The 18,677-nt window shown below is 24.6% G+C and overlaps 1 protein-coding gene across 1 annotated transcript; it reads left to right on the plus strand.

Annotated features, from left to right (window-relative positions):
- The first annotated feature begins 517 nt into the window (after positions 1 to 517).
- Positions 518 to 7,486, plus strand: LOC145835772 (RUS family member 1-like). The gene is made up of 10 exons (XM_082943487.1): positions 518 to 682; positions 858 to 917; positions 1,580 to 1,712; positions 2,838 to 2,883; positions 3,037 to 3,167; positions 3,570 to 3,682; positions 3,978 to 4,257; positions 4,608 to 4,706; positions 5,188 to 5,298; positions 7,319 to 7,486. Exons 1-10 carry the CDS (start codon positions 530 to 532, stop codon positions 7,417 to 7,419), a joined length of 1,227 nt encoding a protein of 408 aa, XP_082799613.1. The 5' UTR covers positions 518 to 529; the 3' UTR covers positions 7,420 to 7,486.
- Positions 7,487 to 18,677: the final 11,191 nt, after the last annotated feature.

Below are 18,677 nucleotides of genomic sequence, written 5' to 3' on the forward strand. Positions count from 1 at the left end.
TCATAATATTTTAGTGTTTTTTATTTTTTAAGTTGTTAGAAAATAAATTAGACTTCTTAAAAATATTTAAAGGGTCTATGATATCTAAATTATTGTTGTATTGATCTACTAGAATAGTACTACTGCACATGGTTTAAACACTGTCCATAGCATATACTTGTCATTATAACCTATAAGCTGTATAAAACAAACTTAAAAACTATCAAACATTTAACTTTGTTATATAAAAGTAAACTTAACAACTAAGATTAAAATAGTTCAGATATATCATTTTATTAATTCATATAAAAATTAAGTTAAAGAAGAGAATGAACAATTGGTTTAGTTGTTCTCTCACACCATTTAGCTGACAAATATTTTCAAAAAGTTTTCCCTAAATTATTGCTTTTTTTATGGACTTCCTTAGAATTTTTTTTCTGTAATTGTAGTCGGAACCCTGTTCTTTTCTTTATATAAAATTCAACTTACCATAAGTTAACTTTTTTTGTTTAAAGCAATTAGTTTTTTAACAGTTCTTCACTAATTAAAAATGAGTTTGATTGTAAGTGAGTACTATGGCTCACCAACTTTCTCTGAAAACAAAGATTTTCACAGCAAGGATGGACAGATGAAGTTGGTTAAATCAAATCAAAAAAGTGCCATTAGTGTGTCAATTTTGATGAAGATTAAACTTTGGCTGACTGTAAGATATTTTTACGAAAATAGTTATATTTGTATGGAATTTTAATCTTTTACTTACGTTTTATACGAAAGTATAACAAAAATCAAAACATTTGAATTTCTAAATCGACTTTTTTTTTGATATTTTTTTCACGAGTAGTAGTTAAGCAGTTAAAAACAAAAATGAAATTTTTTAGGCTGTTTTCCTTCCTCAAGGTTACCCAGAAAGTGTCAGTGATGATTATCTATCATATCAAGTAAGTGTGCTTGAAAAACTTTTGACATTAAATTTAGTTAGAAAAAGAAGTATTTAAAATGCATGTTTTAGTTTTATGTAGCTTTGATGGTGTCCATGATCTGAAAATGGGTTTTACTCAAAAGTTTTATTTATATATCAAATGGTTTTTATACATTATAATGCATATTTTTGCCAAAATCTATCTAACACAGGAAGGAACTATTGCCCAGAAAACGTTACTGATAATTTAAAATTGATGTTGATAAGTTCATTGTGTTTTAGCTCTAATGACCATTAGTTTAATTTTTATTTTCAAAAACTTTGTAATTTAGTTACATATAAATTGTTTATAGCTAAACAATTTTTAACAGTTCATAGCTTGAAGTTTTTATTTTTCTTAAGTATGTTAAGGGTAAAATAAAACAATTTTTTTTTAATAATAAACAGAAGACACTTTTAAAAACTCGAATAAAAAGTTTACACAGAATTTCTGTTTTAAAACACAGAATTATTTTCTGGAAACTAGCTTAAGTCTATTTTTAATAATGATATACTGACATTAATTAAGCTGTCTTATATATAAATACTTGTAAACTTTATGTCTTATTTACAAAAGCAAGGTTTAAAGCATTTTAAAATCAATCAAGTATCTTTTTTTTTGACTAGACTTGAACTACACAGATATGGGACACAGTGCAGGCTTTTTGCAGCAGTGTGACTCGAACTCTTGCAACTTATGCTGTTTTGAAAGGTTCTGGAGTAGGTGATGCTACTGCCACTGTCTTATCTGCTACAACTACTTGGATACTGAAAGGTGGTTATTTTTTTTTTACTTGGTGAATAGTTTAATAAAGCAAAATTAAAACGAATTGCCAAAAGTTGGTCTCAAGAGTTCGAATTAATTTTTTATGCCCATCAATTAATGTAAATATCATACTTAGTTTTTATTTGAAGACAAATATTTTCTTTTTACTTTAACTATTTTAAATTTTTTAAATGTATAAAATTTAACTATATTTATACGTTAAAAGTCATTTTCAGCTTATTAGTTCTTATTAATGTCAACTGTGTTTGTAAAACTACACTTACTTGAGCTTTTTAGTTTAACTTAATATATTTTGTTTAGTATACAACTCATATAGTTTTTAACAAATTTGCGTTTTTAAGGACACACCAAATTTTATAACTTCTAAATTTTTGTTCATTGCAAAGTGTTATTTTTTCTGTGTGTGTTTTAAATATTTTGAAGTCAGTTTATACCATGGTTACTATTTCAAACAACAAAGTTTAGTTTGTTTATACTAAAGATTACAGATATAATTGTATATGAATTATTACTGCTACAAACGAAAGATGATAATGCTGTTTTATTTATTTGTTTGTTAAAGGTTTTGATGGAAATAATAGTAGTTTAAAATTATCATAAAAAAAAAACTATATCAAATAAATGTAAAAAAAAAACTAAAAAAAAAACAAAACGTACTTTTACGTAAAACCATAAAAAAGTAATTAACTACAAATAGTTATTTTAAAAACTATCTTTATATTGTATTATATGATTTTGTAAAAACAGTAAATTTTGTAAGACTTTAATAAGTACGTCAGTAGTCTTCTTTGATACTTGAAACAATTAACTTTTGTTGTAAAAAAAAAAGAAATAAATTTTATATAAAAATTATATTTATAGAGTTTAAAACATTAATGGTTTGTATTTTATCTAATTTATTAATGCTTTGTATCTGATCTTATATGACTAGTTTGAGTTTTGCAAATATATTTATAATTAACAAGGTGTTTTCTTCGTACATAACAAAATAAATATTGTACCGTTATTGTTATACAGGTTGCCTTTATTTAGTAAAAAATGTGCATTATAATTAACTTGAGCTATTACTTGGACATACAAAAGTTTTGTTAATTTTACCAAATTTACATTTAGACGGCTGTGGAATGGTGAGCAGAATCATTTTTGCATATTATAACGGGTGAGTTTTGCAAATATGTAAAAATTTGTAGTATAGTTTTTACTTGGAGGTACTTTGAAGATGAATTTTTTAGTTCTATGAAAAACTTTGTAGTTGTTTTCAAAAATAAAAATTGGAACACTTTGTGACACTAAATAATTTGTTAAAATAAAGCTCGTCATTGGACGCAAACTCGAAACAGTGGAGGTTCTTTGCTGATTTCGTGAACGATTGCGCCTGCTTGCTCGAACTGCTCGCTCCACTCTTCCCTAAATGCTACTTCGCCTACATCATGTGTGTTTCAGGTTGGTGTTTTTTTTCATTTCTAAAAATTAATAAAGCACACATTAGTACTTTTTTAACATTCCGTTTATTGTTGAAAGGATTTTTGTTGAACTTTAACTTGAAACAAAATTAAGATTTCGACAGTTAGATAAAAAAACTAATTTTAGTAAATGCCTGCTAACTTTAGTAAAAAAAAATACTATATGTTTTAAATGTTTCAAAACAAGTACAAAGATCTTATAGAGAAATAACATAATTTATTCTTTCAAGACTTTAATTAACAAACTTATTTGACCAAAACTAAGTTTACTAATTAAAGTTTTGAAAGAATAAACTACAAAATAATACATTAACCTACTTGTTTTGTGAAGCTATTACTAATATACCATATAAATGATACAAGTTCAACTGGATGTTGACAGGAGTGGCGTACTCATTGGTTGGTGTCGCTGGAGGGTGCACGAGAGCAGCACTCACTCTTCATCAGGCGAAGAGAAACAACATGGCTGACGTTTCCGCAAAAGACGGCTCACAAGTTTGCATTTTTTGTTGTTTTAAAGCATTTGTTTTTGTGATTTTAAATAGTTTAAATTCGAAACTTCAACTTGTGAATTTAATTACAAATGCATAGTTTTTTGGTATTTTCAGAAAAACTATAGCGCAACAAAGTTCTAGTTCACATTAATAAACTTAAAAAGTGTATGTTTAAATAGAATTGTTTTATTTATTAATTTTGAAATTTTTGTTGGTTTTAGCAATCTTATATGACAAACTTTTTCAAAATAGACAAAATTCAAAAAAAAGTTGTATCAAAACAACAAAATTTTCAGGAAACTTTGGTTAACCTCTCAGCGATCATAGCGAGCTTGGTAGTGGCTCCAGTTTGCAACGAAAACCAGCTTCTGACCTGGATTTTGTTCGTTACCTTCACCGCTGGCCACCTGTTGTCAAACTACATGGCAGTGAAAGTCATAGTGATTGACACTTTCAACACGAAAAGGCTCTTCCTCGTTTTGCAGAGTTTTGTCAAAAGCGTCGATGAAGGATCAGAAGTAAGCGTTCTGACTCCAGAACAAGCTAATAAAATGGAACCAATCATGTTTTTCACAAGTTATTTTTTGTTACTATTATTTTTAACTTTTTTTTGTTGTTTTCAAGTTTAATTTTTTATTTCTTTGTGTTAATTTTTTATTAATTTAAAAAAACTGTGGCTGAAAAAAATTGTATTCAACCTAAATTATTAAAATCAGTATTTGTTATTCATAACTACTTAGATTTTCAAAATAATATCTGCTTTTAAAAAAAAGTTTGTAAAAATTTTTAGTAATAATTTTATTATAAAGTGTTTGGTTTTTTTTTTTTGATAGGATTCGCTTAAGTAAAACTGAAGTGTTTGCATAATTGTTCACGAAAATTTCAAAAATGTGTCATACTTATTTCTATAAAAATTTTCAAACTAGATACCACATACGACTGGATGAACCTTGGGTGCAGTGTGAGCCAAATCGAAAAGTTTGATGCACAGAATTATGTGCAAATGAACAAGAACAAAACTACTGGTAATTTTGTTCACGAATGTTTAGCAGTTTTTGTATATAAAGCACTGAATTCAGGATCGAGTTTTTACTATTTCTTTTTACCTGTTTTACAGTTAATTTTTTATTGTTAAGTTTTACATTGGATAACAAATGAATAAAAGCTAATGAGTTGATAATTTTGGTACTGTATTTTTCAAAGAATCATGAAATAGCTTATTTGGAGTTTTTAAAGTTTATATATTTCGGATAAAAAAAGACTGACCTAAAATCAAGTAGACAGGGTTGCCACTTTACCTGAAATCCTGGAATCAACTAACTTTAATTTAAAAAGTATTTTTGTTTTTGATTAAAATGTTATAAATGAAACACACCCCATTAAAATAAAATTCCCATGCATTTTAGTAGTGCAAATTTTTTATATATTAACGTTTTCTTAAATTTAAATAGTTATTTTTGTAATCAAAAAACGTTTAGCTTCACTTCAACTTGTTTATATGATTAGGTAAAGTAGACGTGTCACTCCATGAATGTATAAAAGCAAATTCCAAAGAGCTTATTTCAGCTGGGTTCAACAGCTACTTGCTGTATCATGACTTGCCTGCCGACAAATACAGTAAGTAAAAACTGTTTTTTAATGCTATTTAAACAGTGAAAATTAGATTTTTGTAATTACAAGCTTTGTTTCTCTGTTACATGAGTTTTTTAGTACTTTTTGTCAAGTATCAAAAATTGTAGAACTCTACTGAGTCTTAACATTTTCTTATGTAACACCCAAAAAATCACAGTTTTAATACCATTAAGTAAATGCAATAAGTATAGTTTAAACTTTATTCTGGTATATTTTTTTACTTTCAGTTATATATATACAATAAATCGTAAAGGATTTATTCCTTTTAGGTTTTTACTAGCAAAAGTAAGCAAATATGAACACAAATGCTAGCAAGTATAATATTCAAAGTTTCAGTAAACACTAAATGATTTATATTAAAAAATAAAAGGATATTGAAACAACGAGTTAAAGCTAGATCTTCAGTAATTTAAAAAGTTTGTTGTATAATTTTCAAACATTGATAATTTATACAAATGTAAGTTTTTATTAAATTTTAAACTAGGTAATTCCTTTTATGTATAGCAATGCACACATAAATTAAAAAAAAAAGGTTAATTCAATGTTTTTTAGCCTTAGTTGAGTATTTGTAATTTTTTTAAACGTTTAAATTAAAAATAAAACTTAAAGCCTTAAAAACTTTGGCTTTTAAGTATATAATTATAAGTATAACTACTCAAAGATATAGATTTGAGCGTTTGTTAACAAAAGATCCTAGCAAAACAAGTTCACTGGAATATATAATAATAATAAATTATACAGTGTACTTCTTTTATTAAACTAACACATGTTTCTGTGTGTTAACAGATTAACACACTTCAACGGAGCTCTGTAAAAAAATACTGTAAGGAAATAATAGAAGCTAAATTAGGTGTATACATGTGTCCATTAAAAATAAAAATAATTACTCTAGATTTTTTAAGGGTGATGGTTAATAATATATAAAGTATTATACAATTTTATAACAGTCAAGTTTAACATTAAGTATTTTATCTATTATTAACCATCAACCTACAAAAATTTATAGAAATTATTTTTATTTTTAATGGGCACATGTATACATGAGCTCCGTTCAAATATGAAACTTGTTAACACAAAGAAACATATACTAGGTTAATAAAGAAAGATTTTACTGAAAATTTGTAGGTTTAATCTTTTTTATTCCTTTTAGTTTTCCGCAAAAAAAAAAGATATGCTTATTTAGGGACTAAAAATTTTACTATTTATTCTAGAGTTTATGATGAAGAAAAAAAAGGTCTTATTGTATTTTAAATAAGTTCTAAAACTTACACTAGATTCTACGGGAATTTTTTTTGAAAGTCACACTAGACATTTCGAATAAAATCTTGAATCGTTGAAGTGTGTTAGTTCGTCAACACAAAGAAACATGTGTTAGTGTAATAAAGAAAGGATACTGTATAATTTGTTATTATTATTTAAAAGTATAAATTTAGAGTGCAAATTATATTATTATGATAAAAGAGCATTTGACTCTAGGCTTGATGACATATATGCCGAACTTAATAGTAATTTAAAATAATCTCACATAATAGATATATTTAAATTTTTTCAAAAAATGATATAATACTTAAAATTAAGTTATCGTTAATATACTTTTAAAGTGAGTTGCTTTTACAGAGTTATATTGAACTACTAAATACGAATAAAATGATTTTATATGTAAGAACTAAATCACGTATTTATAAAATCTTAAAAATGGTCTATTTAGTTTATGCTTAAAAGTAAAAGTTTTGTGTTTTTTTGCTCTCACTTTTCTCATTAGAAAATACTTGACTTATTTTGCATATATTGTTATTGTTATTATTATTTTATGTTAACATAAATGAAACGAGTTAATATTTTAGTATTTCAAGCTGTAAAAAAATTGATTAGATTTATATTTTTCTTTAAATTCGTTAATTTCATCAAATAATAGTAAAAAAAATGTAACTTAAATACAGCTACAAGCTAGTTGTTTGTTTTCATTATAAGAATTATTTATATCAATAAAAAACTTATATTGCAGGTGAGAAGATTTTTATGCATTGTATGATAAAAAGTGGATGGTCACTGAATTACAACCAACTCTGCGCAGATGAATATCGCTGGTTTAACAAGTCTCAATAATTAAAAATATATTAATGACTGTGTCTGAAAGCATTAAGAAATATTTAGGCCTTTTATTTAATTAGATCAAGCTCACTTCTTATAAGTTATTTATTAGTTCTTTTTATTTAGTTCGCATTTTTTCTTTTTATTTAGTCAATTGGTACTTTATATTTTTAAGCATTTACTTCCTCGAAGAAAAAGCAAAGTTTAAAGTCTAAAAATTAATTTGTACTAAGTTTAAATAAGATAATTTTTAACTTTTTTTTGGTTAATTTAAATGCAAAATTACTTCTATAGAAGTCTTTAGTTTAGTGTAACCTTGAAATTTTTGCTGCTTATTCTCTTTAAGCTTTAACAGGATAATAAAATATTATTTTGAATCGTTGACTTTTTATACTAGATAACTTTTTATTTTTTAAAGAAAAAATTACCTTATTATTTTTCTACGGCTGTGAAATGCATTACCCATTTACTTTAATTATTTTATCATAAAAAAAACTTAATTTAAAGAATAAATGCACAGCAAAAAAACATATTTTTAATTAAACGACATAGTTATATTTATTAAAGCTACTTAGCAGGGTTTCTCAAAGTGGGCCAATGGTGGAGCCACGAATTCATAATTTGAAACTTATACTAGATATTCTTAAATTGATGATGAGCAAAAAAAAAAGGCCTTGGCGTTTTTAATGGTAGTTTTTTTAATAAATTTTGTCGGATGGGGCCACATCTTTTTTTATTTCTTTAAAGGGAGCCTTTTAGTAAAATGTTTAGAAAACCCTGCTTTAAAGCCTACTTTATAATACTATAAATTAAAAATACTGACTTACACTATAATATGCACAGTGAATTTTTACTGTATAGTATATAAACTGACGTAATACTTATCTACTAAATAAAAAAATAAGATTTTTTTAACCAATTTATAATGATAGGTTAAAAACCACACTATTTTTTGTAAAATTTTAATACAAAAATGCCATAACTTAAACTTTGATGATAAATTGTTAAATCAGAACTATAAACTTTTAGTTAATTATAATTCTGCAAGTAAAACTCTAATAACATCTGAACTTAAGTCAGGTTTGATTAAGATGAAGTTAAATGTGATAAATCTAAATAAGTTTTGTATATAGACAAAAAGTTCATTGCCGTGAAAGTTTATTTATGATGGAATTAAATTCAAAAAGTTCAGTGCAGCCTTCTGATTTGTTTGAATCTTCTACTTTCATATAGTGTTGTCTAAAGAAAACACAAATAATTAATTTATTGTTTAATTTGTTGCCTCACATTTTTTAAACTAGTTTACCTGTAAACAAGCATCCCCTATGCTTGGAGACAAGATCTGTAAAATAAAAAGTTTGTTATATTAACCACAGTTTTCCTTTATAAACTACCAATAGATAAACAAGATAAAATATATAACTTACGTTATACCTTATTTAGTTTTTTTATAAACTACTAAAATTAAAAACTGTAGCTAAACAGTCCACAAGTAAAAAAACTAAATTTAAATAACTTCAAAAATTATAACACTAAAACACAAACCTAGTGTCATATGAAAAGGATAAACTTTCAAAACAATGGCTTTTCTTGGTACAATAACACACGGATAAATAAATAGTATTTGCTTTTAGCTTACTGACAAACATAAATCGACGAGTGTTATTGAGCTAACGTCTAAAGAGTCGACCTGAAAAAAAGCTTTTTTAACAACATCTATAAGTCAACACTTTATTATCATAGCTAAAACTTGTACGCTCTTTTTTTTGATATATAAATTAAAACATTAATTAAGCATATTTACAAACATCTAGTTGTTTTAGTTAATAGTTTAAAGATTATACAATAAAAATTATAGTTATACAAAGTTAGAAAGCTTTAATATATATTGAACTTTCAACGTCTGTTTATCCATTCTTTTTGTTTATTAATTTATTAAAACAGACGTTCAAGTTATTAACCATTTTCTTTAAATAACTTTTTACCATACTATAAATGTTTTTTTAAGAAATTTAAATCTAAAACATTACTTTTAAGTTTTTTAAATATTCCATTAGAATATTTAAAAAAAAAGCTATCAAATAGTTTAAAACAAAACTTACCAAAGCAGCTTTTGGTCTTTCTTTTCCTTTCCTATAACAGTTTGAAAATAATTTCTAACGAATAAAATTAAACAATAATCTGAATAAAAATCAAACCATAACTTGATGAAGGGAATCATTTTCGTCCAAAATGATCTTTAAGTCCTTTTTTAGATCGCTTGTTAAACTTTCCAATCTATTAAAAAAAAATTTATTAACTCTTTTTTTTTTGTAAAAGCTCTAGTATCTCGAAATAAAAGAAAGGTCTTAATAGCGTTTTGACAGCGTAAAAAAAATACTTTAACTATGCTTTAATTGTACACGAATTTAATGTATGTTTTGAAATTTATTAAATTTTAAAAAAGAATTAAATACTTAATAATAAAATTGGCTAACTTGTTTTTTTCCTTTTTTAATACCTCAATACTTTTGTTTTTTTCTTCACTCATTATGTTCAAATTGCTTTTAATTAAGACTAGTTTTTCTTCTGTGACTGAGTGTTCTCGACTAAAATAACAATTTTTTTGAACTACAAGTAAAAGCTGATATATTTATTTTGATGTTAACTTTTATATTGATAACAATTAAAATAAAACAACTGAGAGAAAAAAAAAAAGAAAATTATCACTTGTAATCCTAGTTTTTTAAGTTTTACTATACTTTTGAATAACTTTTTCTAACTTCTTGCATAAATCCTTGTTGTGTAAGTTAAAAAAATAATTGACAATAAAAAAGTATAACAGATTGAAATTAATTTTTAACTATTTATATTTTAGTGGGTGAATCTTCTGATTTAGCATTATTTTGGTACCTAATCAAAGCAACTTTGTTTTCGAGTTTTTTATTCTCTTTTGACAATGTGGTAAGTTCTTTTTCTTTGTTTGTGATTGTTTCCATGAGTTTCTTTTCAATTTCCTCCATTTTGATTATCTTGTTAGAAAGCCTGTGTTGTATTTAATCAATATTAGTTTGTAATCGGTATCATTAAGATAGTTTTTAAAGAATATAAATATTTGGATAACAGACATTTTTCAGTGCTCCCAAGTAAATTTTCAGTCCATTAAAACTACTTTGATTACTTTTTTAAAATAAAAATCACCAGTATCTCAAAAAAGTCTGAAATACGCATTTACCTTTTTAACAAATTATATTAATTAAATTTAATTTATTTAAGAGTTGAGTAATTGACTATCTGTTTATAAAAAATAAAAAACTGTTTACTTCTAAAAAAGTAAACTAAAAATTTAAAACTTTTAAGTTAACTAACTGATTTTTTTCGTTATTTAAAACGTCAATAGTTTGATTCTTTTCTATACTCATTGTATTAAAAATGTTCCGATAATCATTTAGCTCTTCTTTTGTTCTTGAGTGTTCTCGACTAAAACAGCATTATAGTTAAATTATATGTAAAAGCTAATCTAACTATATTAATGTAAGTTTTGTTCTGGAAACAGTTAAAGTTAAATATCATAATATAACACATAAAAAAATACAAAATATTCTAGATTTTTTTAGTTTTACTTTTTGTTAATATATACATATTTATTTTCTTTAAACAACTTTAAAAAAAAATCTAAACTACTTAATAGAAATTTTTAAAACGTGAATTTCTTGAAACTTTGAAAACAAAAAATTTCTAGATAACAATTTTTTGAGAAGCTTTAAACTAACTTTACGCTATAAAAAAAAATCAAATTAAAAAATATCGAAATTCATAAGAAATAATTTAAATTTTTTCTAAGTTTCTTTGGACTTTCATTAAAATAAACAATGACTCAAGTTATTTTTAAGATATACTTGAAACTGGTTACATAACAATATTTTCAAAAATTTAGACCGCTATTTGTTTTTTGATAAACAAAATGCAGGAAAGTTATTAAAAATATTGTTTATTGGACAAAAAACGCTCAAAAAATTTGGTCCAAGGATCTGGTGCACGAAAAAATCTTTCGGTTAACAAGTCATACACCAGAACAGTTTAACGTCATGTCCAGGACAGGTTTTATGTGTTTTGATACGTTTTCTAACTTCTTGCAAAAGTTCAGAATCTTTTTTGAGTAAGTTTCAAAAAAAAAAGACAATAAAAAAGTAATATAGATTCGTATAAAGTGTTAACTACTTATATTTTAGTGGGTAAATCTACTATTAAAAATTACTTTAGTACCTAATCATATCAACTTCATTTTCCAGTTTTTCATTGTCTTTGGACAATCTTGTGAGTTCCTCTTCCTTGTTTTTGATCTTATTAGAAAGCCTGTCATGGTATTTAATAAATATCAAGTTATAATGATCTTAAAGATACTTTATAAAGAGTCATATATTTTTGAATTGACAAACTGCTTTTTATAAGTTGTAGCTTCGATAATGCTGTTTAAAAAGTGGTCTAAAATTGCTATAATAAGTTAGAAGATAATAACTTAACGTATATAAAAATTTTATTACTAAACTTGTAAAAATTGTAATGAGAAAGTTTTTCTGATCTTAAATATCATTGCAAATTATTTTTAAAAAATCAGCTTTATACCTAACTAATAGAATTATTTTAAATTGTATATAAGCTGCTTCTGTACTTACATGCAAATGCTATTATCTTTTAGCTGAACGAGCAATTTTTTTTCAGCTTTAAATGCTACTCGAGCTTGGTCTAATTGTGTTTTATAGTTCTCACTAAAATTCAATTACTTATGATTGCATGATAAATTTTGTAATTCATTAATAAGTCTACTTAGTATATCATAAACTATGCAATTTTTGTCTGAATACCACTTTAGGGATCATATAAAATATTTTTATAACATGCTAAATTGATAAGCTAACTTTCCTCAAACTTTAAACTCTTAATTTAGTGTTAGTTTTAAAGAGATATAAAGACAGTATATTACAGAATTTTGTTTTAGAAAAGTTTTAAAATTTGGAAAAGTTTAGAAAAGTTTTAAAAAAAGTAAAAAAATTTTAAAATGTGTTTTTTAAAATTACCAAAAGAATTTCTTGCTAATTACTTTTTTACTTAAAGACACTTATCAAATGAGACTTTTAAAAGTAAACTTGGAACTAAAAAATAAATAAAACTTTAATTTTTTTGACAATGTAGTTAAATACGTAAACATCTTTGGTAAAAATTACTTTTTTACCTGTTTTCTAAAAGATTGTTTTCAAGCTCTCTGTTTTTTTCTGTTTTTTTAAGCATTATTTCTTCGAGTTCAAAGTTTTTATCATGTAAAACTTTTTTTAAGTCTTCTAGCTCTTTTACATTGCGAGAGAGCCTATTAGATTTTTAAATAACTTATGCTGTGTTACAAGTATATCTAAAATATATTTTCTAGTTGTATATTAAGTAAATCGGTTTAAAAGATTTATGAAAAAAACACATAAACGCTGTAAAACATATATGGATTTTAAATTAATTTAAAGTGTAGTATATAAACTTATATATAAGTTTTTTATCATAAACTTTTATACTTTAAAATACTGCTATATGAAAAATTGTTGTTCCTTGACAAAAGTTTTAACATTCATACTTACTATAAAAAAGTACCAAAGTTATCGATTGACAATAGTTAAAACAATACTAACACAAGTAAATAAAATACTTAGTTTAATATTCTATCATTTTGTCTTTTAAAGAATTATCAAAAAACAAATCTGTAAAATTTTTTTACTCACGTGCAGTTTTCAAAAACTTTAACTTCTAGTTGTTCTTTTGTTTGTTTTATGACAAGGCTGAAATATTAACACAACCTTTATTTTCCTCATTACGTATATTAGTTATAAGATTGCAAACTAATTTTTAAAGTGCTTAAAACACTATGCAGTGCAAAAACAGAGTGTTATCTTTCTGCAACTTAAAAAGTAATAATATAGGTTTAGTTTTCTGCAAAACAAACTTTTTGTCAGCGATTTCTCTTTTGAGCGCAGATATTGTTTCTTTATTTTCCAAGATTGTCCTTACATGGGCTTTTGTCTCCCCCTGCACCTTACCTTGGAAGGAATTTATTGTCAGCTTGTCCTGATCTTTTTCATCAAGCAGCTGCTTGATAAAGCTACGAAGATTTTCAACCTCCAAGATAAGGTGCTGGTTTTGACAGCCCATGTTTTGAAGATGATTGACCATTTGGTTGTAATCAATCTATAGAAAAATAGTTTTAAATAACTTTAAAATTAAAAGAAATATTTATGAAACTACAACTTTATGTTTTTAGCAAATATAAGTTAAATTTAAAACTTTTATAAAACTAGAAGTAAGCAACTATTAATTTTGAATCATTCGTTCCAGTTAAAGCTATCTTATAAAAAAGGTATTTTACAAACTAATTTAAAATAGTGTCTAAATACAAACTAACAGGATTATAAAATTGGTTGTTATACACCGATTCCATTTTAATAACCAAGGTAAATTTTTACTTTGCGAAATTGCTATTCCGAACAATGTTGATAAGTTGTAAATAGTTTATAAAAAGTTATCAAAATGTTATTTTGATTTTTAATTTATGTATGACGCATTTAGTTTAAATATTTTTGAAGCTTTTTGTTTGCGATTATTTGAAAGCTTTTTTTTTTTCAAGATATTCTTTTGAACATAACAGACTTATTTACAATTTGACTCATAATTATCGATCTACCATAGGTATCAATCTTAAAAGTATAATTCAAACATTTATTAGTATTTGTTTACAAAATGTTTAAGTATTTTTATCTATACACTTATGATATTTGGTAACATACTATATAAAATTTGACTTGATAATTTATAGAATTAAAGGAATAAATAGTATATTTGTTCAGGTATATTGCATATACAAAAAACTGATGATTTAAGTTTAACCTCTTTTTCTTTGTTTACTTTCGAAAATATTCAGTAACATGCTAAACTAGAAGGATGTGCAACTTTTTTAGTTGGCAGGTCAAAGTCAACACATAGAGTTTTTGCGAGCTGGATTAGTTTAAAAAAAGTTTTCACTAGCCGTGTAATTTAGAAAAACTATAATAAAAAAAAATAACTAATAAAAATCTAAATTGTAAATGTAGAGCACAAGTGTGTAGTAAAAATAAGCTAAGAAGACTTTTTAAAATATGTTTGAAAAAAAAGTTCAATTTTATTTGTTTTCCACAAGCCTGTTTAACGTTTTTAAACTAAATTTACAAATCCAAGTAGTTTATATATATTTAGTAATCTATTTTAAAATATACTTCAACAGAATAGCATAATATAATAAGCCTTTTCTTAAAAACATTAGGCAAAATGAGCACTTAAAAACATTTTTGTTTGTAATTGTTACTTTTAAGCAAATTACTGATAGCAATTATATGGTACCTTGACTTTAAAATTACAAAAAGTAATAACTTCAAAACGTTTATTGTCATTTTTATAATAGCATAGTTTTATAAACAGACATAGGCTTGTAATATTGTCATTTTTTAATGTTTTTTGATGTAAAGTATCATCTATATACGAGTTAGACAAAGTCCAGCCCACAAGCAGGATCTGGCCCGCGACGTAGTTTATAATAAATTACTTGTTCACAACATACTAAATTGTGCTTAAAAACCCAGGTATTTTCAATGAGTTATTTGTTTAATTCAAGTTATACACTAGTTGTTATTTAACAATAAATCTGTTAATTTTATTTTAAAATTTTTAGCTCAAAATTGTTCATTACTTTCTAGATATAAAAAGTTAAAATGTTAGTTACGTCTGATAAAGTGAGTTTTAGATTGTAGCTTTATGTAGAAGAATATATACTATTTAGTTTTAGTTTAAAAATAAATATAACTACAAAGCTACAAAATCAGTCTTAATTTAACAAACGTAAGTAAATTATTTTTTTCTTTAAAACTTTATTACTACCACAGAGACAACTAAACTTATAAACAATGTTACTAATTTTCTTCGGTAGATAAAACAACTTGTAAAATTTTACTTAAGGGATGATTAGTGTACATAATCGTCATTAACGAACAGAGACAAATACCTAGGTTATTTTCAGAATTTTTTTTAGCAAATCTCTTAAAGACAGTACCAAGCACAAAAAAGTTGCAGTTAGTTAAGAAATTTCTGAAAACCAATAATTATTGCGGCGGTTGAACTTCTTGTAAAAACTTTTGGTATCGAGCTACCTTTATAATTAAAAGATAGTATTTAAGTAAGAAGCGTTTCTAACTTGTCTCCAAGATGTAAAGTATCTTCCATACCAGTTAAAGTTTCAAACTTTTTTTTTGAATTTTTTTTTAAATTCTATTAGTTACCAACTAAAATCCATTGAAAGTAAACTCACAGGATTTATAAAAATCGTGTAACTCTTTAGGACTTGCCAATCAAACTTTTAATTTGTAAAATTATTTTTGTTGTATTTTTAGAAAAACCAGTGTTTTATAGAGTATATATCACTGATATATGAGCATAATTCTCAATTTTACGTTAGGTGTAAATGTAGTAAATACTATTTAGTAGGACTAAAAATGTATTTGTTCAAATATTATTATAAGATTAACAAGTAAAAACAATTGTATTTAAAATTTTATTGTCAAGATATAATGATTGATTTTGTAACTTATAGTCAGTGTGAAGAAAAGCTAAACTGAACATTTAACTTATAAAATTACTGAATCATAGATGTAGGCTAAATCTTTTGTTTCTTAAACATTTGATGTTTATTTTTTATCCTCTTAACAGATTTTTTTTTTAGAAAATTCTTGTATAAATTTCTACAGTTAGTATTTTTTTAATAATGTTTTCTTTATAACTTAAAAAGATTAATTATTTCGTTTATACTTACTTGGATGAGCAACATTCGGTCTGAATTATAAACTTCAAAAAACAAATTTAGTCCGCTAAGCAAAAGCTTGTCACACAACGTACATTTTAGCTAAAGATAAACTAATATTGAAAAAGTAAGTTAAAGCTATTTAGTAAAAAGTTCAAACCTAATCTTCTTTGCTGGCGACTCACCACTTGCTATATTTCATTGAGAGAATCGCCACAGATTACTTAAGCATAAAATTTAAAGTTAACACGAACAATTCTTTTGTTTAAAATTCTTTATATGAAGAATTCTGGCAACCCTGTCTAAGATTAATTTTCGCTGCCTATTTTATTTTATTGCGTACTTGCTCTTAATTATGTATATTATGTTTAAAGTAAAAATTTTAAAAATAACGTGACTTGGAAAATACTTTTTTCTTTTAAGTTTTTTTCAAAGAACTTTATTGTGTATATCTGGCCCATTCCTCATAAAAGGCTGCTGATCCATGTCTTGAAAGAAAAACATTACAAAAGCTGTTATTTAGTAAATGGTGAATGTTTCTTTTACCTACCTTTAAATGGAAAAATTTAGTTTTTCTATAAGGTCGTTTATATGATGCTATTTTGTAAATTTACTTAAATTTTTAAAAGTGTGAAAGCTCAAGACTATGGTCAATGTACCTTGTAAGAATTTTTTGTAACCAAGCTTTTTTGTAACCATTAAATGAATAGTTATATAAACTACAATCATTTTGTATGGTATTTGAACTTTTATTTTCAATTTTTATTTCCAATAAAAATAACTCGTGTGGTTTCAACTGTTAATGTTCTATCATAGTCACATTTCAACTTATACAACAACGATTGTTATAATTAAAAGCAAAATTATGACCTTACTTAAAGTATGGTATGCGGAAAAGTACACTACCTAAAATTAATAATTTGCAAATCAAAGTTTTCTTATATTTACTGCATTAATTAGAAAAAAAAAAATTAATCACTTTGATTCAGAGCAGGCACATGTCATAAACAAATGTTTAAAATATTCTTTTTTATATTTTGACTATTTATCTAAGTCTAAAATTGTAATAATAGAAGGCAAACAATATTTGTAAACATAAAAAAGAAGATTTTTTTCTTTGATTTCCTTAGAAAAAGATATTTTCTACTTTAAGTTTGCTTGAAATAGTTATTTCAGCCTACTATTAAAATACTTAACTTTCTGTTAAAGTATATACATCTATAACATTTTTTTTACATTGGTATGATTAGAAAAAAAAGGTTGTAAGTATTCTGATCTTAAAAAATAATCTAAAGAATAACCAAATAGACTAAACCACTGTTATTGTAACCATACAAATCAACTTTTAAACAAAAAAAAAGTTGGTTATTAGATGACAAACACTTTTAACTCCTTCAACAAAAATAAATAGACGAGTAGCAATGATCATAAATGACCTTGTAAATCCCTTTTTAGCCGATTACTTTTAAATTCATTCTAGAGCTTTCCAAAATGATTTATATTTTTTCACTTTAAAATTAATTTATACCAAAATAGTCTTTAAGCGCAGCAATATTTCTTTTACGTCTTACATTGATACACTATCAGAACTAAATATTAAATCTCTTTTGTATAAAAAAATAGAGATTGACGTTATTACTTTATTGAAACTAGTTAAAGATGAAACTACAAATACTATACATATATTTTTAAACCTGATGAAAAAACTATTTGTTGAGATGTATTAACAAAAAGTTTATATTCAAAAATCATTTCAATAATGAAGTTTGGCAAAAATATTTTCTGTTGATTAGTTAAATTGATAATAAGCATTTTAATAAATTATTTTTATGTAGAAAACTTGATCAATTTTGATAAAAGCTTTAAAAAACAAATTCAAACAAAATATTTGTCAGTTAAATTTTTAAGCAAATTGTTTTTTTCTTTATACCATTGATTTAGTTTACAGGATCTTGTTTGTTTTATATTTTATTTAATTTTTAAGCAACTTCTTTCTTCTAAGGATAAAAAATTTGCTTTTCAGTTTACTTGTTTTATTAGCCTGTCTATTGATAGTTTTTTTTTGAAATTTGGTTTATAAACTTTATAAACGATCATTGCAAAGATTAAATTATTTATGTACATTACTACGGTCTGTTCCGTGTTTGCAATATTGCGTATAAACTCTTTTTAAGTACATATACTATGATTTTAAATCAAAAGTACTTTTATTATGATGATTTTTCAAAAAGTTCATAAGAACCTTCAACATATTTAAAACCAGTATCATTTGATTGTCGCTAATGCTTATCAAAGCTTGAAACAGAATGTCAAATAAAATACAAAGTAAATAATAATTCTTAAAAAAAAATTTCATTGTACAAAACTTTTAATGAGTTACGTCTGTGTAAAGTTAATTACTACAAATGAAATATAACACTTCATGTAAAAA

This window comes from Thalia democratica, chromosome 5 (assembly GCF_965202585.1).
Source record: "Thalia democratica chromosome 5, ktThaDemo2.hap1.1, whole genome shotgun sequence".
NCBI lineage: Eukaryota > Metazoa > Chordata > Thaliacea > Salpida > Salpidae > Thalia > Thalia democratica.

What these genes read in the sequence shown, in the direction of transcription:
- LOC145835772 (XM_082943487.1), top strand. Translation starts at nt 530, where the DNA reads ATGAGTTTGATTGTAAGTGAGTACTATGGCTCACCAACTTTCTCTGAA. An exon ending in ATGATTATCTATCATATCAA is followed by an intron (nt 918 to 1,579) that starts GTAAGTGTGCTT and finishes TGAACTACACAG; the next exon opens with ATATGGGACACAGTGCAGGC. An exon ending in AACTACTTGGATACTGAAAG is followed by an intron (nt 1,713 to 2,837) that starts GTGGTTATTTTT and finishes ATTTACATTTAG; the next exon opens with ACGGCTGTGGAATGGTGAGC.